The sequence below is a fragment of the Scyliorhinus canicula genome, chromosome 3 (genome assembly GCF_902713615.1).
Source record: "Scyliorhinus canicula chromosome 3, sScyCan1.1, whole genome shotgun sequence".
Lineage (NCBI taxonomy): Eukaryota > Metazoa > Chordata > Chondrichthyes > Carcharhiniformes > Scyliorhinidae > Scyliorhinus > Scyliorhinus canicula.
In genome coordinates this window covers 6,267,211-6,294,306 of record NC_052148.1, presented here as the reverse complement: position 1 = coordinate 6,294,306, position 27,096 = coordinate 6,267,211, and the positions used below count along the sequence as shown (strand labels likewise).

At 44.9% G+C, this 27,096-nt stretch overlaps 1 protein-coding gene across 1 annotated transcript in view; it reads right to left on the bottom strand.

Moving 5' to 3' along the window:
* LOC119963598 (tenascin-X-like) overlaps positions 1–27,096 on the bottom strand; it is a 621,159-nt gene that overhangs the window by 247,871 nt on the left and 346,192 nt on the right. The window contains exons 61-66 of the mRNA XM_038792929.1: positions 23,545–23,684; positions 22,667–22,799; positions 15,489–15,628; positions 14,643–14,775; positions 3,994–4,133; positions 3,136–3,268 (exon numbers count right to left, since the gene is read on the bottom strand). Coding sequence (XP_038648857.1) covers positions 3,136–3,268; positions 3,994–4,133; positions 14,643–14,775; positions 15,489–15,628; positions 22,667–22,799; positions 23,545–23,684 — 819 coding nt within the window. The remainder of the gene's footprint in view (positions 1–3,135; positions 3,269–3,993; positions 4,134–14,642; positions 14,776–15,488; positions 15,629–22,666; positions 22,800–23,544; positions 23,685–27,096) is intronic.

Sequence of the window (27,096 nt, the reverse complement as noted above, 5' to 3'; positions counted from 1 at the left end):
GCACCTGTTCAGGGAATCGAACCGTGCTGCTGGCCTGCTTTAAAAGCCAGTAACTTAGCCCAGTGAGCTAAACAGCCCCACCTAACATACCAAATTCTTAATAGCCCTATCTATCGGAGTGGCAATTTTCAGGAATTAATGTACATGGACACCGAGATCTCTCTGCTCATCCACACTACAAAAAATCTTACCATTAGCCCAGTAATCTCTCTTCCTGTCTCCACCTGTCAGCCCAGCTTTGCAGTTTATCTATATCCCTCTGTAACTTGCAACATCCTTCCGCACTGTCCATAACTCCACCGATTTTAGTGCCATCTGCAGATTTACTCATCCATCCTTCTACGCCCTCCTCCAAGCCATTTATAAAAATGACAAACAGCAGTGGCCCCAAAACAGATTTTGTGGTACACCACTAGTACCTGAACTCCAGATGAACATTTCCTATCAACTTTGTCTTCTTCCAGCTAGCCAAATTCTGATCCACACTGCTAAATTACCCTGAATCCCATGTCTCCGTGTCTTCAGCAATAGCCTACCATGGGGAAGCTCATCAAACGCTTTACTGAAATCCATGTACACCAATCAACTGCTTTACCCTCGACCACCTGTTTGGTCACCTTCTCAAAGAACTCAATAAGGTTTGTGAGGCACGACCTACCCTTCACAAAACCGTGTTGACTATCTCTAATCAAATTATTCCTTTCCAGATGATTATATATCCTATCTGTTATGAACGTTGACAAGATATTGCCCAAAACAGAAGTAAGGCTCACCTGTCTATAGTTAGAATCTATATTCCCCTTCTTGAGCAAGGGGACAACATTTGCTATCCTCCAACCTACTGGCACTATTCCTGTAGGCAAAGATAACACAAAGATCAAGCCAAAGGCTCAGCAATCTCTTCCCTTAATTCACAGAGAATCTCTCTTTAGGTCCTTCCAGCTAACTTGTAACTCTCGAGCGCCCTAACTGAAGCTTCACGTCTCATCTTCACATAAGCCTCCTTCTTCCTCTTGACAACTACTTGAGTAAACCACGGTTCCCTCACTTGACTACTCCTCCCTCCCTGACAGGCACATAAGAACATAAGAACTAGAAGCAGGAGAGGGCCACATGGCCCCACGATCCTGCTCCACCATTCAATGAGATCATGGCTGATCTTTTGTGGACTCAGCTCCACTTTCCGGCCCGAACACCATAACCCTGAATCCCTTTATTCTTCAAAAAGCTATCCATCTTTCTTTTAAAATCATTTCATTAAGGTGCCTCAACTGCTTCACTGGGCAAGGAATTCCATAGATGCACAACCCTTTGGGTGAAGAAGTTCCACCTAAACTCCGTCCTCAATCTATTTCCCCTTATTTTGAGGCTGTGCCCCCTAGTTCTGCTTTCAGCCGCCAGTGCAAATAACCTGCCAGCATCGATCCTGTCTATTCCCTTCATAATTTTATATGTTCCCAGAAGATCCCTCCCTCATCCTTCCAAATTCCGAGTACAGACAAAGACTACGCAACTTCTCCTCGTAATCCAACTCCTTCGACTCTGGGATTAACCGAGTGAATCTCCTTTGCACAACCTCCAGTCCGTCCTTTCTCAGGGAAGGGAACCAAAACTGAACACAATGCTCCAGGTGTGGCCTCACTGAAACATTACACAATTGCAGCATAACCTCCCTCGTCTTAAACTCCATCTCTCGAGCAATGAACGACAAAATTCCATTCTCTTTCTTAATCAGCTGTTGTAACTGTAAACCAACATTTTGCGACTCATGCACGAGCACACCCAGGTCTCTCGGCACAGCAGCATGTTTTAATATTTTATCATTTAATTAATAGTCCTGTTTTCTCTCATTCCTACCGAAGTGGATAACCTCACATTTGTCAACATTGTATGCCATCTGCCAGACCCTAGTCCATTCACTTAACCTATCCAAATCCCTCTGCAGACTTCCGGTATCCTCTGCACGTTTTGCTTTACCACTCACCTTAGTGTCGTCTGCAAACTTGGACATATTGCCCTTTGTCCCCAACTCCAAACAATTGAAGCAAATTGTGAACAATTGCGGGCCCAGAACTGATCCCTGAGGGACACCACTAGCTACTGATTGCAATTAATCCCCACTCTTTGGTTTCTCAACCGGGATCTTGGATTCATGTCGCATTACATTCACCCCCCACCATCTTGCCTGGACTTGCAAAAACTTACCAACTGTCCTGGCTTGAGACAATTCACACCTCTTTAACCTGGGATTATCCCTCTATCTGGATCTGTAATGGTTTAATTATCTGCAAATGCTCACATTCCAAGCATTGTTTGGTATCTCTGACTTCGTCTATCTAAATATTTCTGGAACAGACCTCTCAATTCACCAGAGGAAGGTGCAATGCTCCGAAAGCTCATGTTTGAAACAAACCTGTTGGACTTTAACCTGGTGTTGTAAGACTTCTTACGATTTCTTTATGAGGAATAGATAAGGGGTTGGGGAAGTGGGTCCATGAATAAAAGAGGAGGCAAGTTGAAGGAGGATAACATTAATCAGGCGTTGGGTTATCACTGCTGCCTCACAGCGCCAGAGAACTGGGTTCAATTCCTGCCTCGGTAGATTGTCTGTGTGGCACTTGTACATTCTCTCCGTGTTTTTGTGGGTTTCCTCTGGGTCCTCCGATTTCCTCCCACATTCCAAAGATGTGCACATTAGGTGGATTGGTCATGCTAAATAGTCCCAGATGTGTCGGTTAGGGGGGGTTTCAGGGATTGGGCAGGGGAGTGGGCCTAATTAGGTTGCTCTTACAGAGGGTCGGTGCAGACACACAAGGCCAAATAGCCACCTTCTACACTGTCGGAATTCTATGGTTTTATAGATTTATCTGGCTGAAGGTGCTGTATGGCCCAGGAATATTGGACACAAGCAGGCTAGCCAATGAAGCCAATAGATACACTTTGCTACAACAGAAGCAGAGAATCCAGGGGAACATACTGTTCCCAAACCCCATCCTGAAGGGCATTGTGATCTGCTGCACATCACAATATGCAGCATGTGCTTTCCATGTCACTTTGTTCTCTTTTCAATATTTGAAGATAATTGCTAAGGGGGTAGGAAAGACAAATGGAGATTTTTATATACTAAAGACTTACATGTACGCTGGGAGGCTGAGACGCCATCACTTTCCGTCTTGTCTGGGTAGATGGCAGTAAGGGTAACATCATATTTGGTGTCAGGATCCAGGTTATCTAAAACCTGGCTTGTCTCTTTGCCATTTATAATCATCTGGAAGAATAGGCAGAAAGCGAAGGTCAAGATACGTTCAGTGCATGAAACCAATTTGTGTTCTGCAAACTGATTCCCTTAATTAAATGGGGATGTTTGAATTTAATATCACTCAGGGGGCTGCAAGGACCTTAAAATCCTTTACCAACCCTTGGCTGCAGCCACCTTTCCCAGTGGCATTCCCTCGTGGTCATGTGGAGTATTTCTGCAGAAATTTAAATTGTTAATAAACTAATTTGGATGGTTAGTTAATGGCACAAATGCTCTTCTTTCAGTGGGCAACTGAGCCCAACATCTCAATACGAAGGAGCATATGGTCCGTGCGGAAAGCAGTTTCCTGATCACCTTCTAGTACAGTAATGCCATTCAGAAAGAATGTGCTGATGTTTCTGCAGGTTACGGTTCAAAGAGCTCATCCCACCCAATTGTGTCTTGGCCAATCTCCAAATTTTCCAGTCATGCCCGTGTCTTTGCCTGTCCCAGTTGGGAATGGAAAATACCTGCTGTTTTCAGTGTGATCATGCCCCCACGCCAACAGAGAATGCAACTCATTAGCAAATGTGGAAAGGATTACAAGGATACAATGAAACTTGCTGGAAAGGAGGAACATTTTCATACATATACAGATCTGGCTGACAGCGGTTTTGCTTCACACTCGCATGTTGCAAGGCAAATTAAAAAATCAGCTGGAGCTACACAGAAGCAGAAAGTATGGATTTCATCACCTCTTTTTTGTCCCCTCCCCCAGATGGAACCCAGCTGATTCTGTACTGGTCCGCCTCCTCCGATCCATGATCCCAGTCCATCCGGAAACTTTTCCTCGAGATGTCCGAGAAGCGTAGGTTTGATGGTAGTTGGACAACCGCTGTGTGAGTAGAATGAGACCTTAAATGTACACATGAGGCAGAAAGATAACAGAATCTGAAAGAGCAGAAATGATGAGGAAAGGGAGGATATCTGAGCAAAGATTCGAGATACTGGCACTGATCATAAACAACTTGCATTGATAACAGTGCCATTAATGCAGTAAAATGTCCCGAAGCACTTCAGAACATAGAACATTACAGCGGAGTACAAACTTTTGGCCCTCCATGATGCTCCGACCTGTGACACAAAGCTAAAGCCCATCGACAGTATTCCCTTATCATCCATATGTTCTAATGTGGAGATGCCGGCGTTGGACTGGGGTGAGCACAGTAAGAACTCTTACAACACCAGGTTAAAGTCCAACAGGTTTGATTCAAACACGAGCTTTCGGAGCGCAGCTCCTTCCACAGGTGAATGGCGAGGTATGTTCCAGAAACATTTATGTAGACAAAGTCAGAGATGCTGGACAATGCTTGGAATGCAGGCATTTGCAGGTAATCAAATCATTACAGATCCAGGGAGAGGGATAATCACAGGTTAAAGAGGTGTAAATTGTCTCAAGCCCGAACAGTTGGTAGGATTTTGCAAGTCCAGGCCTGATGGTGGGGGCTGGATGTAATGCGACATGAATCCAAGATCCCGGTTGAATTTATAGCTAAGTTCCGCACGCATGAGTGCGGCCACAACTGGGATCAGCATCTCTGACTTTGTCTATATAAATGTTTCTGGGGGCAGCACGGTGGCACAATGGTTAGCATTGTTGCCTACAGCGCTGAGGACCCGGGTTCGAATCCCGGCCCTGGGTCACTGTCCGTGTGGAGTTTGCACATTCTCCCTGTGTCTGCGTGGGTTTCACCCCCACAACCCAAAAAGATGTGCAGGATTGGTGGATTGGCCTCGCTAAATTGCCCCTTAATTGGAAAAAATAATTGGGTACTCTAAATTTAAAAAAAAAATGTTTCTGGAACATACCTCGCCATTCACCTGAGGAAGGAGCTGCGCTCTGAAAGCTCGTGTTTGAATCAAACCTGTTGGACTTTAACCTGGTGTTGTAAGACTTCTTACTGTATCCAAATGTTCATCCAATGACCATTTAAATGCCCTTAATATTGGTGAGTTGACTACTGTTGCAGGTCGGGTATTCCACGACCTTACTACTTTCTGAGTAAAGAACCTACCTCTGACATCTGTCTTTTATCTATCTCCCCATAATTTGAAGCTATGTCCCCTTGTTCTGGACAACACCAGCTGAGGAAAAAGGCTCTCACTGTCCACCCTAATCCTCTGATCATCTTGTATGCCTCAATTAAGTTACCTCTTAACCTTCTTCTCTCCAACGAAAACAGCCTCAAGTCCCTCAGCTTTCCCTCATACGATCTTTCCTCCATATCAGGCAACATCCTGGTAAATCTCCTCTGCACCCTTTCCAATCCTTCCACATCTTTCATATAATGCGGCGACCAGAACTGCATGCAATACTGCAAATGCACCCGCACCAGAGATTTGTACAGCTGCAACATGACCTCATGGCTCCGAAACTCAATCCCTCTACCAATAAAAGCTAACACACGGTATGCATTCTTCATAACCCTATCAACCTGGGTGGCAACTTTCAGGGATCTATGTACATGGACACCGAGATCTCTCTGCTCATCCATACAACCAAGAATCTTACCATTAGCCCAGTACTCTGTCTTCCTGCTATTCCTTACAAAATGAATCACCTCACACTTTTCTGCATTAAAATCCATTTGCCACCTGTCAGTCCAGCTCTGCAGGTTCTACTGTTCCTCTGTAACTTGTAACATCCTTCCGCACTGCCCACAATTCCACCGACTTAATTGTCATCTGCAAAAATGCTCACCCATCCTTTTACGCCCTCCTCCAGGTCATTTATAAAAATGGCAAACAGCAGTGGCCCCAAAACAGATCCTTGTGGATCACTCACAACTGAACTCCAGGCTGAACATTTCCCATCACCCTTTGCCTACTTCCAGCTTGCCAATTTCTGATCCAAACTGCTGAATCCTCTGAATCCCATGCCTCCGTATTTTCTGCAATAGCCTACCATGGCGATCCATATCAAATGTTTACTGAAATCCATATACACCCACATCACCTGCTTACACTCATCCACCTGTTTTGTCGCCTTTGCAAAGAACTCAATAAGGTTTGTGAGGCACGACCTACCCTTCACAAAACGGTGTTGACAATCTCTAATCAAATTATTCCTTTCCAGATGATTATAAATCCTATCTTTTATGAACCTTTCCAAGACTCTGCCCACAACAGAAGTAAGGCACACTGGTCTATCATTACCAGGGTTGTCTCTACTCCCCTTCTTGAACATGGGGGCAACATTTGCTGTCCTCCAGTCTTCTGGCACTATTCCTGTAGACAAAGATAATGTAAAGATCAAAGCCAAAGGCTCAGCAATCTCTCCACTTACTTCACAGAGAATCCGTGGACAAATCCCATCCGGCCCAGGGGGCTTAGCTATTTTCACACTTTCCAGAATTGTCCATATCAAATGTTGATCTTTTTGTCGTCTTTGTCGACAGGAATAGTGCCGGAAGACTGGAGGATAGCAAATGTTGTCCCCTTGTTCAAGAAGGGGAGTAGAGACAACCCTGGTAATTATAGACCTGTGAGCCTTACTTCGGTTGTGGGTAAAATGTTGGAAAAGGTTATAAGAGATAGGGTTTATAATCATCTTGAAAAGAACAAGTTGATTAGCGATAGTTAACACGGTTTTGTGAAGGGTAGGTCATGCCTCACAAACCTTATTGAGTTTTTTGAGAAGGTGACCAAACAGGTGGATCAGGGTAAAGCAGTTGATGTGGCTGTATATGGATTTCAGTAAGGCGTTTGATAAGGTCCCCACGGTAGGTTATTGCAGAAAATAAGGAAGTATGGGATTGAAGGTGATTTAGCGGTTTTGGATCAGTAATTGGCTAGCTGAAAGAAGACAGAGGGTGGTGGTTGATGGCAAATGTTCATCCTGGAGTCAGTTACTCGTGGTGTACGCAAGGATCTGTTTTGGGGCCACTGCTGTTTGTCATTTTTATAAATGACCTGGAAGATAGTGTAGAAGGATGGGTTAGTAAATTTGCAGAACACAAAGGTCGGTGGTTTTGTGGATAGTGCTGAAGGATGTTATAGGATACAGAGGGACATAGATAAGCTGCAGAGCTGGGCTGAGAGGTGGCAGATGGAGTTTAATGCGGAAAAGTGTGAGGTGGTTCACTTTGGAAGGAGTAACAGGAATGCAGTGTACTGGGCTAATGGCAAGATTCTTGGTAGTGTAGATGAACAGAGAGATCTCGGCATCCAGGTACATAAATCCTTGAAAGTTGCCACCCAGGTTAATAGGGCTGTTAAGAAGGCATATGGTGTGCTAGCCTTTAACAGTAGGGGGATTGAGTTTCGGAGCCACAAGGTCATGCTGCAGCTGTACAAACTCTGGTGCGGCGCTCCTGAAGTACTGCGTGCAGTTCTGGTCACCACATTATAGGAAGGATGTGGAAGCTTTGGAAAGGGATCAGAGGAGATTTACTAGGATGTTGCCTGGTATGGAGGGAAGGTCTTACAAGGAAAGGCTCAGGGACTTGAGGTTGTTTTCGTTAGAGAGGAGAAGGCTGAGAGGTGACTTAATAGAGACATATAAGATAGTCAGAGGGTTAGATAGGGTGGACAGTGAGAGTCTTTTTCCTCGGATGGTGATGACCAACACGAGGGGACATAGCTTTAAATTGAGGGGTGGTAGATATAGGACAGATGTCAGAGGCAGTTTCTTTACTCAGAGAGTAGTAGGGGTGTGGAACGCCCTGCCTGCAACAGTAGTAGACTCGCCAACTTTAAGGGCATTAAGTCGTCACTGGAATAGACATATGGATGAAATGGAATAGTGTACAGTCAGATAGGCTTCAGATGGTTTCACAGGTCGGCACAACATCGAGGGCCGAAGGGCCCGTAGTGCGCTGTAATGTTCTATGTTCTATGTTAACACCTCTCCTCATGAACCTCAAGCTCTTCTCGTCTAATAGCCTGTATCTCAATATTCTTCTCAACAACATCGTCTTTTTCCTGTGTGAATACTGACGAAAAATATTCATTTCGCACCTCTTCTATCTCCTCGGGCTCCACGCACAACTTCCCGTGACAGGCCCTCCTCTACCCTAGTCATTCTTTTATTCCTCACATACCAATAGGAAGCTTAATAGTTGTCTTTGATCGTCCCGACCAAAGATTTCTCATGTCCACTCCTGGCTCTTCTCAGCTATCTCTTTAGGTCCTTCGTTGCTAACTTATAACTCTCGAGTGCCCTAACTGAACCTTCACGTAAGCCTCCTTCTTCCTCTTGACAAGTGATTCAACTACTTTCATAAACCATGGTGCCATCGCCTCGACCACTGTCCTCACTGCCTGACAGGTACATAAGAACATAAGATAATAAGAACTAGGAGCAGGAGTAGGCCACCTGGCCCCTTGAGCCTGCTCTGCCATTCAATGAGATCATGTCTGATTTTCTTTTTGTGGAATCAGCTCCCACTTTTCGGCCATAACACCATAACCCGTAATCCCTTTATTCTTCAAAAAGCTATCTGTCTTTATCTTAATAATATTAATGATGAAGCTTCAACTGTTTCACTGGGCAAGGAATTCCTTAGATAGGGGGCAGCACGTGTCGCATGGTGGTTAGCATAATGCTTCACAGCTCCAGGGTTCCCAGGTTCAATTCCCGGCTGGGTCACTGTCTGTGCGGAGTCTGCACGTCCTCCCCGTGTGTGCGTGGGTTTCTTCCGGGTGCCTCCGGTTCCTCCCACAGTCCAAAGATGTGGGGTTAGGTGGATTGGCCATGCTAATTGCCATAGTGTCCTAAAAAGTAAGGTTAAGGTGGGGGTTGTGGGTTACGGGTATGGGGTGGATACGTGGGTTTGAGTAGGGTGATCATTGCTCGGCACAACATCGAGGGCCGAAGGGCCTGTTCTGTGCTGTACTGTTCTATGTTCTATGTTCTAAATGCTCACCCTTTGGGTGAAGAAGTTCTCCCTGAACTCAGTCCTCAATATATTTCCCCTTATTTTGAGGCTATGCCCCTAGTTCTGCTTCACCCGCCTGTGAAAACAACCTTCCCGCATCTATCCTATCTATTCCCTTCATAATTTTACATGTTTAAATAAGATCCCGCCTCATCCTTCTAAATTCCAATGAGTATAGTCCCAGTCTCCTCAACCGCTCCTCGTAATCCAACCCCTTCAGCTCTGGGATTAACCTAGTGAATCTCCTCTGCACACCCTCAGTGCCAGTACGTCCTTTCTCAGGTAAGGAGATCAAAAACTGAACATAATACTCCAGCTGTGGCCTCACTAACACCTCATACAATTGCAGCATAACCTCCCTAGTCTTAAACTCCATCCCTCTAGCCATTGAAGGACAAAATTCCATTTGCCTTCTTAATCACTGTTGCACCTGTAAACCCAACTTTTAGCGACTCATGCACGAGCACACCCAAGTCTCTCTCCACATCAGCATGCTTCAATATTTTATCATGTAAATAATCATCCTGTTTGCTGTTATTTCTACCAAATGGAATAACCTCCCCTTTGTTAACATTGTATTCCTTCTGCCAGACCCTAACCCATTCACTTAACCTATCCAATCCCTCTGCAGACTTCAGGTACCCTCTGCACTTTTTGCTTGCTCTTACTTACACTTAATGCCACGCATCTTTACCTTATGCTGCAATCGTTTTGTGTGGAACCTCATCAAAGGCTTTCTGGAAATCCACATATACCACATCCATTGGCGTCACATTATCTACCTCTCTGGTAATGTCCTCAAAATATTCCACCAAATTTGTAAGACATAACCTGCCCTTTATGAACCCATGCTGCGTCTTCCAATGGGACAATTTCCATCCTGATGCCTCGTGATTTCTTCTTGATTATAGATTCCAGCATCTTCCCTAACTACCGAAGTTGAGCTAACTGGCCTATAATTACCACTCTCTGCCTACCTCCTTTTTTTAAACAGTGGTGTCACGTTTGCTAATTTCGAATCTGCCAGGGACCATCCCAGAGTCTAACCTTTAGCCCCATTAGCTTGCCCTAACTAATCTCCTTCGTGATAACAATCATTTCAAGGTCCTCACCTGTCATTGCCTCATTTCTATCAGTCACTGGATGTTCTGTGTGACTGCACCGTGAAGGACCGACCCAAAAAACCTGTTCAGTCCTCAGCCATTTCCTCATCTCCCATAATAAATCTCCCTCTCATCCTCTAAAGGTCCATATTACCTCAGCTACTCATTTTTTTTTACTACATATTGCAGAAGAACTTTTACTACCTGCTTTTTATATTCTGAGCACGCTTACTCTATAATCTATCTTACTCGTCTTTATAGTTTTTTTTGTAGCTTTCTGTAGCCCCCTAAAGATTTCCCAGTCCTCTAGTCTCACACTAGTCTTTGCCACTTTGTGTGCTTTTTCTTTCAATTTGATTCTTTCCCTTATTTCCTTAGGTATCTATGGTCGATTTTCCCTCTTTCTCCCAGCCTTCCTTTTTGTTGGTATAAACTGAGCACAGTGAAAAATCGCTTGGCAGGTCATCAATGTTTTCACCATAAAGTCTTTGCTCCCAGTCTACTTAGTTCGCTCTTCTCTCATCCCATTGTAATCGCTTTGTTTTGAGCACAAAACACGAGTCTTTGATTTACCTTATACCCTCCAACTGTATTTTAAATTCAACCATATTGTGATCGCTCCTTCCGAGATGATCCCCAACTCTCAGATCATTAGTCAAATCCTGTCTCATTACACAGGCCCAGATCTCGGACCGCTTGTTCCCTTGTAGGTTCCATTACATACTGTTCTTGGAAACTATCACGGACACCATTCTGTTATATCCTCCACAGGCTGCCTTGACTGACCTTGTTACAGCAATCGACATGTAGAATTAAAGTCCCCCATGCTAAATACTGTACCTTTTCCTACATGTATCAGTTATTTATTTGTTTGTTGCCTGCCCCCACAATGTTGTTACTATTTGGTGGCCTAAAGACTGCTCCTATCATGTGATTTTTTCGCCTTATTATTCCTAATTTCCACCCAAATGGATTCAACTTATTCTCCCTAGCACTGATGTATCCCTTAATATTGCCCGGATGTTATCCTTAAATAACAGAGCTACACCACCCTTACCATCCACTCAGTCCTTCCGATTAGTTGATTATTTATCAAGGACTACTATAAAAGTTCCAAGGTCTTGCTAACCCCCCCTCCCCCCCCCCCCCCCCCCCCCCCCCCCCCCCCCCACCCCCCCCCCCACACGAGTCAACAACTAAGTTCCCATCCCCATCAAAAAACTTTCCCTATTTCCCTCGCTGCCTCCCATTTTCAGGAGCTGCTGTGCAAAGCATCCTCCTGGCCTTTTCCCCGTGCTCGTACACCACTCCCTTCACCTTCCTGAGCTGCTCCACTGCCCAACCTGTAGTTAACCAACTATATTCCGCCTGCAGCCTTCGGCGGACCATCAATAGCCCCTCTTCTGGAGCCTCCGCATACCTCCTATCCACTCGTAGGCTCTCTCTTACCAGTCGGTCCGCCTCTCCCTGTCCGTCCTGTCCCTGTGAGCCCGGATTAAGATCAGCTCCCCTCTCAGCACAGCCTTCAGCGCTTCCCAGACCACCGCTGCTGAGACCTCCCCCGTATTGTTTACCTGCAGGTAGTTCAGCATCCACTTCCTCAATCTCTCGCAGACCACCTCGTCCGCCAACAGCCCCACATCCAATCTCTACTGTGGGCACTGCTTACTGTCCATACTGACCTGCAGGTCCACCCAGTGCCGAGCATGGTCCAAGATCGTAATTGCCGAATAGCCCGTATCCACCACCCTCACCAACAGGGCCCTGACCCCAACAAAGAAATCTATCCGGGAATACACCTTGTGAACGTGGGAGAAGGAAATAAATTCCCTGGCTCTCGGCTGCCTAAATCTCCACAGATCCGCAGGGCAGTACGGTAGCATAGTGGTTAGCATCAATGCTTCACAGCTCCAGGGTCCCAGGTTCGGTTCCCGGCTGGGTCACTGTCTGTGCGGAGTCTGCACGTCCTCCCCGTGTGTGCGTGGGTTTCCTCCGGGTGCTCCGGTTTCCTCCCACAGTCCAAAGATGTGCAGGTTAGGTGGATTGGCCATGCTAAATTGCCCGTAGTGTCCTAAAAAGTAAGGTTAAGGGGGAGTTGTTGGGTTACGGGTTGAGGGTGGATACGTGAGTTTGAGTGGGGTGATCATTGCTCGGCACAACATCGAGGGCCGAAGGGCCTGTTCTGTGCTGTACTGTTCTAAAAAATTCTAGATCCACCCCCCTCCCATCTGCTCCATGATCCATTTCAGCTCCTTTGCCATTGCTGGCACCTTGCCCATTCTCGAACATGACCGGTCCAGGCCTTGATCAATAACCATGTTGAAATCCCCCACCCATAATCAGCCTGTGCGATCATCCCAGGTTGAGGGTCCCACTGAACTTTGGGAAAGGTTGACAGGGTTTATTGCTGCTGTTGCACGGTATGAAAATTCAACAACACATTTTGTGCCCACAAAAGCCAAGGTAAAAGTGATGTAAAAACAAAAACTGCTGAAAATACTCAGCTGCTCTGGAAGATGAAGAAAAAAAAGTCAACAGGTTTTAAGCAGAAAGGCGGTGAACGTCCACTGTATCTAACCCCCTCATCATTTTCTCAATCACTATTATGTCGCCTCTCATCCACCTCCGCTCCAAAGAGAAAAGCCCTAGCTCCCTCAACCTTTCCTCATAAGACCTATCCTGCAATTCAGGCAGCATCCTGGTAAATCTTCTTTTCACCCTTTCCAATGCTTCCACATCCTTCCTGTAATGAGGTGACCAGAACTGCACACAATGCTCCAAATGTGATCTCAGCAAGGTGAGGAATAGTTGCAGCATAACCTGGCAGCTGTTACACTCAAGCCCCCTGTTAATGAAGGATAACACACTATAAGCCTTCTTCACGCTGTATCCACTTGAGTGGAAACCTTCAGAGATCTGTGGACATGAACCCCAAGATCTCTCTGTTCCTCCACATTCCTCACAACCCTGCCGTTGACCCTGTAATCCGCAGTCAAATTTTTTCTACCAAAATGAATCACCTCGCACTTATCAGGGTTAAACTCCATCTGCCATTTTTCGGCCCAGCGCTGCATCCTATCAATGTCTCTTTGCAGCCTACAACAGCCCTGTACCTCATCCATGATTCCACCAATCTTTGTGTCATCAGCAAATTTACTGACCCACCTTTCAGCCCCCTCCTCCAAGTCATTGATAAAAGTCACAAATGAAATGAAATGAAATGAAAATCGCTTATTGTCACATGTAGGCTTCAAATAAAGTTACTGTGAAAAGCCCCTAGTCGCCACAATCCGGCGCCTGTTCGGGGAGGCTAGTATGGCAAATAACAGAGGACCCAGTACAGAACCCTGTGGTACACCGCTGGTAACTGGTCTCTCGTCTGAAAATTTTCCATCCATCACCACCCTCTGTCTGCTCAGTGCCGCAGTCCCAGTGCTAGCCACTGTGCCACATGCCAGCCCTTTCACCTTCAGCAAAACGGGATGGGCCAATATTGTTTCAAGTTCTCTAAAAACAAACATCACTAGTTTAACTGAAATGATTATCAATCTGCTGATGTCATCCAGTAAAGATACTTGAGACTGTTGAAATATGTTAGATAAATACAAATATGATTGTAATTTCCCTTTGTCTCGATAAGTTACGCCCAGGTAGTGGGGAAATGGGGTGAGGCCAATCATTTTTCTATGAGGAATAGATAAGGGGCTGCGGAAGCGAGTTCATAAATAAAAGAGGAGGCAAGTTGAGGGAGGCATAAATTAATCAGGGGTTGGGTCATCACTGCTGCCTCACAGCGCCAGAGAACTGGGTTCAATTCCTGCCTCGGTAGATTGTCTGTGTGGCACTTGTACATTCTCTCCGTGTCTTTTTGGGTTTCCTCTGCGTCAACCGATTTCCTCCCACAATCCAAAGATGTGCACAGTAGGTGGATTGGTCATGCTAAATATTCCCAGATGTGCCGGTTAGGGGGGGTTTCAGGGATTGGGCAGGGGAGTGGGCCTAATTAGGTTCCTCTTTCAGAGGGTCGGTGCAGACACACAAGGCCAAATAGCCACCTTCTACACTGTCGGAATTCTATGGTTTTATAGATTTATCTGGCTGAAGGTGCAGTATGGCCCAGGAATATTGGACACAAGCAGGCTAGCCAATGAAGTCAATAGATACACTTTGCTACAGCAGAAGGAGAGAATCCAGGGGAACATACTAATCCCACACCCCATCCTGAAGGACATTGTGATCTGCTGCACATCACAATATGCAGCATGTGCTTTCCATGTCACTTTGTTCTCTTTTCAATATTTGAAGATAATTGGTAAGGGGGTAGAAACGACTAATGGATATTTTTAAATACTAAAGACTTACATGTATGCTCGGAGCCTAAGGCGGCATCACTTTCCTTCTTGTCTGGGTAGATGGCAGTAAGCGTAACATCATATTTGGTGTCAGGATCCAGGTTATCTAAAATCTGGCTTGTCTCTTTGCCATTTATAATCATCTGGAAGAATAGGCAGAAAGTGAAGGTCAAGATACGTTAAGTGCATGAAACCAATTTGTTTTATGCAAACTGATTCCCTTAATTAAATGGGGATGTTTGAATTTAATATAACTCACGGGTCCAGAAGGACCTTAAATCCTTTACTAACCCTTGGCTGCAGCCACCTTTCCCAGTGGCATTCCCTCGTGGTCATGTGGTGTATTTCTGCAGAAAATTAATTTAGACTGTTTTGTTCATTCCGCAAATGCTCTGCTTTGAGTAGGCAACTGAGCCCAACATCTCAATACTAAAGAGCATATGATCCGTGCAGAAAGCAGTTTTCTGATCACCTTCTAGTACAGTAATGCCATTCAGAAAGAATGTGCTGATGTTTCTGCAGGTTACGGTTCAAAGAGCTCATCCCACCCAATTGAGTTTTGGCCAATCTCCAAATTTTCCAGTCCTGCCCATGACTTTGCATGTCCATGTTGGGAATGGAAAATACCTGCCGTTTTCAGTGTGATCATGCTGCCTCGGCCAACAGAGAATGCAACTCATTGGCAAGTGTGGAAAGGATTACAAGGATACAATGAAACATTGTGCTGGAAAGGAGGAACATTTTCATCCATATACAGATCTGTCTGACTGCGGTTTTGCTTCACACTCGCATGTTGCAAGGCAAATTTAAAAATCAGCTGGAGCTACACAGAAGCAGAAAGTATGGATTTCATCACCTCTTTTTTGTCCCCTCCTGCAGATGGAACCCAGCTAATTCTGTACTGGTCCACCTCCTCCGATCCATGATCCCAGTCCATCCGGAAACTTTTCCTCGTGATGTCTGAGAAACGTAGGTTTGATGGTGCTGGGATAGTCGCTGTGTGAGAAGAATGAGACCCTAAATGTACACATGTAGCAGAAAGGTAACAGGATCTGACAGAGTTGAAATGATGAGGAAAGGGAGGATATCTGAGCAAAGATTTGAGATACTGGCACTGATCACAAACAACTTGAATTGATAACAGTGCCTTTAATGCAATAAAATGTCCTGAGTCACTTCAGAACATAGAACAGTACAGGCACTTCGGCCCTCCGTGTTGCGCCGACCTGTGAAACCACTGTCAAGCCCATCTACACTATTCTCTTATCATCCATATGTTTATCCAATGACCATTTAAATGCTCTTAAAATTGGCGAGTCCACTACTGTTGCAGGCAGGGCATTCCACGGCCTTACTACTCTCTGAGTAAAGACCCTACCTCTGACATCTGTCCTTTATCTCCCTCAATTGAAAGCGATTTACCCTCGTTCTCGAAATCACCACCCGAGGAAAAAGGTTCTCACTGTCCACCGTATCTAACCCTCTGATCATCTTGTATGCCTCAATTAAGTAACATCTGAACCTTCTTCCCTCTAATGAGAACAGCCTCTAGTCCCTCTGCCTTCCCTCATTAGGTCTTCCCTCCATAACAGGCAACATCCTGATGAATCTCCTCTGCACCCTTACTAATGCTTCCAGATTCTTCCTGTAATGCAGTAACCAGAATTGCACGCAACACTCCAAATGTGACCACACCAGAGTTTTGTACAGCTGCAATTTGACCTCATGGCTCTGAAACTCAATCCATCTGCCAATAAAATCTAACACACCGTCCGCCTTCTTATCAACCCTATCAACCTGGGTGGCAACTTTCAGGGATCTATGTACATGGACAACGAGATCTCTCTGCTCATCCACACTACCAAGATTCTTACCATTAGCCCAGTACTCTGTCATCCTGTTATTCCTTCCAAAATGAATCACCTCACACTTTTCTGCGTTAAACTCTATTTGCCATCTCTCAGCCAGCTCTGCAGCTTATCTATGTCTCTCTGTAACTTGCAACATCCTTCCGCACTGTCCACAACTCCAGCGAGTTGAGTGCCATCTGCAGATTTACTGACCCATCTTCTACGCCCTCCTCCAGGCCATTTATAAAAATGACAAACAGCAGTGGCCCCAAAACAGTTCTTTGTGGTACACCACTAGTAACAAAAGATTTCTCATGTCCCCTCCTGGCTCTTCGTAGCTGTCTCTTTAGATCCTTCCTATCTAACTTGTAACTCTCGAGCGCCCTAACTGAACCTTGACGTCTCATCTTCACATAAGCCTCCTTCTTCCTCTTGACAAGTGATTCAACAACATCAGTAAACCACAATTCCCTCGCTTGACCACTTTCTCCCTGCCTGACAGGCACATAAGAACATAAGAACTCGAAGCAGGAGTAGGCCCCATGGCCCCTCGTGCCTGCCCCACCAGCATGTTTTAATATTTTATCATTTAATTAATAATCCTGTTTGCTCTGATTCTTACCAAAGTGGATAACCTCACATTTTTCAACATTGTATTCCATCTGCCAGAACCTAGTCCATTCACTTAACCCATCCAAATCCCTCTGCAGACTTCCAGTATGCCCTGCACTTTTTGCTGTACCACTCATCTTAGTGTTGTCTGCAAACTTGGACATGTTGCCCTTCGTCCCCAACTCCAAATCATTGAAGCAAAATTGTGAACAATTGCGGGCCCAGCGCTGATCCCTGAAACCACTAGCTACTGATTGCCAACCAGAGAAGCACCCATTAATCCCCACTCTATGCTTTCTATTCATTAACCAATCTTCTATCCATGCTACTACTGTACCCTTAATGCCATGCATCTTTATCGTATGCTGCAAAGTTTTGTGTGGCACCTTGCCAAAGGTTTTCTTGAAATCCAGACATACCACATCCATTGGCTCCCCATTATCTACCACTTTGGAAGGTCCTCAAAAAATTACCCTCGATTAGTAAGGCACGACCTTGCCCTTTATGAACCCATACTGCGTCTGCCCAATGAGACAATTTCCATCCAGACGTCTTGCTATTTCTTCTTTGATGATAGACTCCAGCATCTTCCCGACTACCGAAGTTAAGCTAACTGGCCTATAATTACCCGCTCTCTGCCTATCTCCTTTTTTAAACAGTGGTGTCACGTTTGCTAATTTCCAATCCGCCGGGACCATCCCAGAGTCTCGTGAATTTTGGTAAATTATCACTAGTGCATTTGTATTTTCCCTAGCGATCTCTTTTAGCACTCTGGGATGCATTCCATCTGGGCCAGGAGACCTGTCTACCTTTAGCCCTATGAGCTTGCCCACCACTATCTCCTTCGTGATAACAATCATCTCAAGGTCCTCACCTGTCATAGCCTCATTTCTATCAGTCACTGGCATGTTGTGTCTTCCACTGTGAAGACAGACCCAAATAACCTGTTCAGTTCCTCAGCCATTCCTCAACTCCCATTATTAAATCACCCTTCTCGTCCTCTACAGGAAAAATATTTACCTGAAAAGCCCCTAGTTGCCACATTCCTGCACCTGTTCACTCTCACAATCTATCTTACTCTTATTTATAGCTTTAGTAGTAGCTTTCTGTTGCCCCCTAAATATTTCCCAGTCCTCTAGTCTCCCACTAATCTTTGCCACTTTGGATGCTTTTTCCTTCAGTTTGATACTCTCCCTTATTTCCTTAGATATCCATGGTCGATTTTCCCTCTTTCTACTGTCCTTCCTTTTTGTTGGTATCAACAGTGAAAAATCGCTTGGAAGGTTCTCCACTGTTCCTAAAATGATTCACCATAAAGTCTTTGCTCCCAGTCTATCTTCTCTCATCTCATTGTAATCTGCTTTCTTTGAGCACAAAACACTACTGTTTGATTTCACCTTCTCACCCTCCATCTGTATTTTAAATTCCACCATACTGTGATCACTCCTTGCGAGAGGATCCCGAACTATGAGATCATTAGTCAATCCTGTCTCATGATACAGGACCAGAACTAGGACTGCTTGTTCACTTGTAGGTTCTATTACATAATGTTCTAGGAAACTATCACGGATACATTCTGTAAACTCTTCCTCCAGGCTGCCTTGACCAACCTGGTTAAACCAATCAATATATAGATTAAAATCCCCCTTGATAACGACTGCACCATTTCTACATGCATCAGTTATTTCTTTGTTTATTGACTGCCCCACCATATTGTTACTCTTTTGTGGTCTGTAGACTACTCCTATCAGTGACTTTTTCACCTTACTATTCCAAATTTCCACCCAAATGGATTCATGGGTTGACCCTGTAATCCGCATCAATTTTTTTCTACCAAAATGAATCACCTCGCACTTATCAGGGTTAGACTCCATCTGCCATTTTTCGGCCCAGCTCTGCATCCTATCAATGTCTCTTTGCAGCCTACAACAGCCCTGCACCTAGAACATAGAACATAGAACATAGAACGATACAGCGGAGTACAGGCCCTTCGGCCCTCGATGTTGCACCGACATGGAAAAAAAAACTAAAGGCCATCTAACCTACACTATGCCCTTATCATCCATATGCTTATCCAATAAATTTTTAAATGCCCTCAATGTTGGCGAGTTCACTACTGTTGCAGGTAGGGCATTCCACGGCCTCACCACTCTTTGCGTAAAAAACCCACCTCTGACCTCTGTCCTATATCTATTACCCCTCAATTTAAGGCTATGTCCCCTCGTGCTAGCCACCTCCATCCGCGGGAGAAGGCTCTCGCTGTCCACCCTATCTAACCCTCTGATCATTTTGTATGCCTCTATTAAGTCACCTCTTAACCTTCTTCTCTCTAACGAAAACAACCTCAAGTCCATCAGCCTTTCCTCATAAGATTTTCCCTCCATACCAGGCAACATCCTGGTAAATCTCCTTTGCACCCGTTCCAAAGCTTCCACGTCCTTCCTATAATGAGGCGACCAGAACTGTACGCAATACTCCAAATGCGGCCGTACCAGAGTTTGGTACAGCTGCATCATGACCTCATGGCTCCGGAACTCAATCCCTCTACCAATAAAGGCCAACACACCATAGGCCTTCTTCACAACCCTATCAACCTTGGTGGCAACTTTCAGGGATCTATGTACATGGACACCGAGATCCCTCTGCTCATCCACACTACCAAGAATTTTACCATTAGCCAAATATTCCGCATTCCTGTTATTCTTTCCAAAGTGAATCACCTCACACTTCTCCACATTAAACTCCATTTGCCACCTCTCAGCCCAGCTCTGCAGCTTATCTATGTCCCTCTGTAACCTGCAACATCCTTCCGCACTGTCTACAACTCCACCGACTTTAGTGTCGTCTGCAAATTTACTCACCCATCCTTCTGCGCCCTCCTCTAGGTCATTTATAAAATGACAAACAGCAACGGCCCCAGAACAGATCCTTGTGGTACGCCACTCGTAACTGAACTCCATTCTGAACATTTCCCATCAACTACCACTCTCTGTCTTCTTTCAACTAGCCAATTTCTGATCCACATCTCTAAATCACCCTCAATCCCCAGCCTCCGTATTTTCTGCAATAGCCGACCGTGGGGAACCTTATCAAACGCTTTACTGAAATCCATATACACCACATCAACTGCTCTACCCTCGTCTACCTGTTCAGTCACCTTCTCAAAGAACTCGATAAGGTTTGTGAGGCATGACCTACCCTTCACAAAACCATGCTGACTATCCCTAATCATATTATTCCTATCTAGATGATTATAAATCGTATCTTTTATAATCCTCTCCAAGACTTTACTCACCACAGACGTTAGGCTCACCGGCCTATAGTTACCGGGGTTATCTCTACTCCCCTTCTTGAACAAAGGGACCACATTTGCTATCCTCCAGTCCTCTGGCACTATTCCTGTAGCCAATGATGACCTAAAAATCAAAGCCAAAGGCTCAGCAATCTCTTCCCTGGCTTCCCAGAGAATCCTAGGATAAATCCCATCCGGCCCCGGGGACTTATCTATTTTCACCTTGTCCAGAATTGCCAACACTTCTTCCCTACGCACCTCAATGCCATCTATTCTAATAGCCTGGGTCTCAGCATTCTCCTCCACAATATTATCTTTTTTTTGAGTGAATACTGACGAAAAGTATTCATTTAGTATCTCGCTTATCTCCTCAGCCTCCACACACAACTTCCCACCACTGTCCTTGACTGGCCCTACTCTTACCCTAGTCATTCTTTTATTCCTGACATACCTATAGAAAGCTTTTGGGTTTTCCTTGATCCTACCTGCCAAAGACTTCTCATGTCCCCTCCTTGCTCGTCTCAGCTCTCTCTTTAGATCCTTCCTCGCTTCCTTGTAACTATCAAGCGCCCCAACTGAACTTCACGCCTCATCTTCACATAGGCCTCCTTCTTCCTCTTAACAAGAGATTCCACTTCTTTGGTAAACCACGGTTCCCTCGCTCGACCCCTTCCTCCCTGCCTGACTGGTACGTACTTATCAAGAACATGCAATAGCTGTTCCTTGAACAAGCTCCACATATCCAGTGTGCCCAACCCTTGCAGCCTACTTCTCCAACCAACACATCCTAAGTCATGTCTAATGGCATCATAATTGCCCTTCCCCCAGCTATAACTCTTGCTCTGCGGGGTATACTTATCCCTTTCCATCACTAACGTAAAGGTCACCGAATTGTGGTCACTGTCTCCAAAGTGTTCACCTACCTCCAGACCTAACACCTGGCCTAGTTCATTACCCAAAACCAAATCCAAAGTGGCCTCACCTCTTGTTGGCCTGTCAACATATTGTGTCAGAAAACCCTCATCCATGATTCCACCAATCTTTGTGTCATCAGCAAATTTACTGACCCAGCCTTCTGCCCCCTCCTCCAAGTCATTGATAAAAGTCACAAATGAAATTAAATGAAATGAAAATGAAATGAAAATCGCTTATTGTCACATGTAGGCTTCAAATAAAGTTACTGTGAAAAGCCCCGAGTCGCCACAATCCGGCGCCTGTTCGGGGAGGCAGGTACGGCAAATAGCACAGGACCCAGCACAGAACCATGTGTTACACCGTTGGTAACTGGTCTCCAGTCTGAAAATTTTCCATCCATCACCATCCTCTGTCTTCTCAGTGCCGCAGTCCCAGTGCTAGCCACTGTGCCGCATGCCACCCCTTTCACCTTCAGCAAAACGGGATGAGGCAATATTGTTTCAAATTCTCTAAAAACAAACATCACTAGTTTAACTGAAATGATTATCAATCTGCTGATGTCATCCAGTAAAGATACTTGAGACTGTTAAAATATTTTAGGTAAAAACAAATATGATTGTTATTTACCTTTGTGTAGACAAGTTACGCCTAGGTATTGGGGAAATGGGGTGAGGCCAATCATTTTTCTATTAGGAATAGGTAAGGGGTTGGGGAAGTGGGTTCATAAATAAAAGAGGAGGCAAGTTGAGGGAGGCATAGATTAATCAGGGGTTGGGTTATCACTGCTGCCTCACAGCGCCAGAGAACTGGGTTCAATTCCTGCCTCGGTAGATTGTCTGTGTGGCGCTTGTACGTTCTCTCCGTGTCTTTGTGGGTTTCCTCTGGGTCAACCGATTTCCTCCCAGAGTCCAAAGATGTGCACATTAGGTGGATTGGACATGCTGAATAGTCCCAGATGTGCCGGTTAGTGGGGTGCTTCAGGGATTGGGCAGGGGAGTGGGCCTATTTTGGTTGCTCTTTCAGTGGGTCGGTGCAGACACACAAGGCCAAATAGCCTCCTTCTGCACTGTCGGAATTCTATGGTTTTATAGATTTATCTGGCTGAAGGTGCAGTATGGCCCAGGAATATTGGACACAAGCAGGCTAGCCAATGAAGCCAATAGATACACTTTGCAACAGCAGAAGCAGAGAATCCAGGGGAACATACTAATCCCACACCCCATCCTGTAGGACATTGTGATCTGCTGCACATCACAATATGCAGCATGTGCTTTCCATGTCAGTTTGTTCTCTTTTTAATGTTTGAACATAATTGGTAAGGGGGTAGAAAAGACTAATGGAGATGTTTATATACTAAAGACTTACATGTATGCTGGGAGGCTGAGACGTCATCACTTTCCGTCTTGTCTGGGTAGATGGCAGTAAGGGAAACATCATATTTGGTGTCAGGATCCAGGTTATCTAAAACATGGCTTGTCTCTTTGCCATTTATAATAGTCTGGAAGAATAGGCAGAAAGCGAAGGTCAAGATACGTTCAGTGCATGAAACTAATTTGTTTTCTGCAAACTGATTCCCTTAATTAAATGGGGATGTTTGAATTTAATATAGCTCAGGGGCCCAGAAGGACCTTAAAATCCTTTACCAACCCTTGGCTGCAGCCACCTTTCCCAGTGGCATTCCCTCGTGGTCATGTGGAGTATTTCTGCAGAATATTAAATTGAAGGAATAAACTAATTTGGACGGTTTTGTTCATTGCGCAAATGCTCTTCTTTGAGTGGGCAACTGAGCCCAATATCTCAATACTAAAGAGCATATGGTCCGTGCGGAAAGCAGTTTTCTGATCACCTTCTAGTACAGTAATGCCATTCAGAAAGAATGTGCTGATGTTTCTGCAGGTTACGGTTCAAAGAGCTCATCCCACCCAATTGAGTTTTGGCCAATCTCCAAATTTTCCAGTCATGCCCGTGACTTTGCATGTCCATGTTGGGAATGGGAAATACCTGCTGTTTTCAGTGTGATCATGCCCCCACGGCCAACAGAGAATGCAACTCATTAGCAAGTGTGGAAAGGATTACAAGGATACAATGAAAGGATTCCACAATGAAACTTACTGGAAAGGAGGAACATTTTCATACATATACAGATCTGGCTGACAGCGGTTTTGCTTCACACTCGCATGTTGCAAGGCAAATTTAAAAATCAGCTGGAACTACACAGAAGCAGAAAGTAAGTATTTCATCACCTCTTTTTTGTCCCCTCCTGCAGATGGAACCCAGCTGATCCTGTACTGGTCCGCCTCCTCCGAACCATGATCCCAGTCCATCCGGAAACTTTTCCTCGTGATGTCTGAGAAACGTAGGTTTGATGGTAGATGGACAGCCGCTGTGCGAGAAGAATGAGACCTTAAATGTACACATGTAGCAGAAAGGTAGCAGAATCTGACTGAGTTGAAATGATGAGCAAAGGGAGGATATAGAACATAGAACACTACAGCGCAGTACGGGCCCTTCGGCCCTCGATGTTGCGCCGACCTGTGAAACCATCTGAAGCCTATCTGACCTACACTATTCCATTTTCATCCATATATCTGAGCAAAGATCTGAGATACTGGCACTGATCACAAACAACACGCATTGATAACAGTACGTTTAATGCAGTAAAATGTCCTGATTCACTTCAGAACATGGAACATAAAACAGTACAGGCACATCGGCCCTCCATGTTGCGCCGACCTGTGAAACCACTGTCAAGCCCATCTACACTATTCCCTTATCATCCATATGTTTATCCAATGACCATTTAAATGCTCTTAATATTGGCGAGTCCACTACTGTTGCAGGCAGGGCATTCCACGGCCTTACTACTCTCTGAGTAAAGAACCTACCTCTGACATCTGTCCTGTATCTATCTCCCTCAATTGAAAGCGATGTACCCTCGTTCTAGAAATCACCACCCGAGGAAAAAGGTTCTCACTGTCCACCGTATCTAATCCTCTGATTATCTTGTATGCCTCAATTAAGTCACATCTGAACCTTCTTCCCTCTAATGAGAACAGCCTCTAGTCCCTCTGCCTTCCCTCATTAGGTCTTCCCTCCATAACAGGCAACATCCTGATGAATCTCCTCTGCACCCTTACTAATGCTTCCATATTCTTCCTGTAATGCAGTGGCCAGAATTGGACGCAACATTCCAAATGTGGCCACACCAGAGTTTTGTACAGCAGCAATTTGACCTCATGGCTCTGAAACTCAATCCATCTGCCAATAAAAGCTAACACACCATACGCCTTCTTATCAACCCTATCAACCTGGGTGGCAACTTTCAGGGATCTATGTACAGGGACAACGAGATCTCTCTGCTCATCCACACTAACTAGAATCTTACCATTAGCCCAGTGCTCTGTCTTCCAGTTATTCCTGGCCATCTCTCAGCCAGCTCTGCAGCTTATCTATGTCCCTCTGTAACTTGCAACATCCTTCCGCACTGTCCACAACTCCACCGAGTTTAGCGCCATCTGCAGATTTACTCACCCATCTTCTACGCCCTTCTCCAGGCCATTTATAAAAATGACAAACAGCAGTGGCCCCAAAACAGTTCTTTGTGGTACACCACTAGTAATGAAAGATTTCTCATGTCCCCTCCTAGCTCTTCATAGCTGTCTCTTTACATCCTTCCTATCTAACTTGTAACTGTCGAGCACCCGAACTGAACCTTCACGTCTCATCTTTACATAAGCCTCCTTCTTCCTCTTGACAAGTGATTCAACTACTTTAGTAAACCACAATTCCCTCGCTTGACCACTTCCTCCCTGCCTGACAGGCACATAAGGACATAAGAACATGAGAACTAGGAGCAGGAGTAGGCCCCATGGCCCCTCAAGCCTGCCCCACCAGCATGTTTTAATATTTTATCATTTAATTAATAATCCTGTTTGCTCTGATTCCTACCAAAGTGGATAACCTCACATTTGTCAACATTGTATTCCATCTGCCAGACCCTAATCCATTCACTTAACCCATCCAAATCCCTCTGCAGACTTCCAGTATACCCTGCACTTTTTGCTGTACCACTCATCTTAGTGTTGTCTGCAAACTTGGACATGTTGCCCTTCGTCCCCAACTCCAAATCATTGAAGCAAATTGTGAACAATTGCGGGCCCAGCACTGATCCCTGAAACCACTAGCTACTGATTGCCAACCAGAGAAGCACCCATTAATCCCCACTCTATGCTTTCTATTAATTAACCAACCTCTATCCATGCTACTACTTTACCCTTAATGCCATGCTACCGAAGTTAAGCTAACTGGCTTATAATTACCCGCTCTCTGCCTATCTCCTTTTTTAAACAGTGGTGTCACGTTTGCTAATTTCCAATCCGCCGGGACCATCCCAGAGTCTTGTGAATTTTGGTAAATTATCACGAGTGCATTTGTATTTTCCCTAGCCATCTCTTTTAGCACTCTGCATTCCATCAGGGCCAGGAGACCTGTCTACCTTTAGCCCTATGAGCTTGTCCACCACTATCTCCTTCGTGATAACAATCATCTCAAGGTCCTCACCTGTCATAGCCTCATTTCTATCAGTCACTGGCATGTTGTGTCTTCAACTGTGAAGACAGACCCAAATAACCTGTTCAGTTCCTCAGCCATTTCCTCAATTCCCATTATTAAATCACCCTTCTCATCTTCTACAGGAAAAATATTTACCTGAAAAGCCTCTAGTTGCCACATTCCTGCACCTGTTCACTCTCACAATCTATCTTACTCTTACTTATAGCTTTTGTAGTAGCTTTCTGTTGCCCATTAAAGATTTCCCAGTCCACTAGTCTCCCACTAATCTTTGCCACTTTGAATGCTTTTTCCATCAATTTGATACTCTCCCTTATTTCCTTAAATATCCATGGTCGATTTTCCCTCATTTTACTGTCCTTCCTTTTTGTTGGTATCAACAGTGAAAAATCGCTTGGAAGGTTCTCCACTGTTCCTCAACTGTTTCACCAGAAAGTCTTTGCTCCCAGTCTACCTTAGCTAGCTCTTCTCTCATCTCATTGTAATCTGCTTTGTTTGAGCACAAAACACTACTGTTTGATTTCACCGTCTCACCCTCCATCTGAATTTTAAATTCCACCATACTGTGATCACTCCCTGCGAGAGTATCCCGAACTATGAGATCATTACTCAATCCTGTCTCATGATACAGGACCAGAACGAGGACTGCTTGTTCACTTGTAGGTTCTATTACATAATGTTCTAGGAAACTATCACGGATACATTCTGTAAACTCTTCCTCCAGGATGCCTTGACCGACCTTGTTAGACCAATTAATATATAGATTAAAATCCCCCTTGATAATGACTGCACCATTTCTACATGCATCAGTTATTTCTTTGCTTATTTACTGCCCCACCATTTTGTTACTCTTTTGTGGTCTATAGACTACTCCTATCAGTGACTTTTTCACCTTACTATTCCAAATTTCCACCCAAATGGATTCATGGGTTGACCCTGTAATCCGCATTCAATTTTTTTCTACCAATATGAATCACCTCGCACTTATCAGGGTTAAACTCCATCTGACATTTATCGGCCCAGCTCTGCATCCTATCAATGTCTCTTTGCAGCCTACAACAGCCCTGCACCTCATCCATGACTCCACCAATCTTTGTGTCATCAGCAAATTTACTGACCCAGCCTTCAGCCCCCTCCTCCAAGTCATTGATAAAAGTCACAAATGAAATGAAATGAAATGAAAATGAAATGAAAATCGCTTATTGTCACAAGTAGGCTTCAAATAA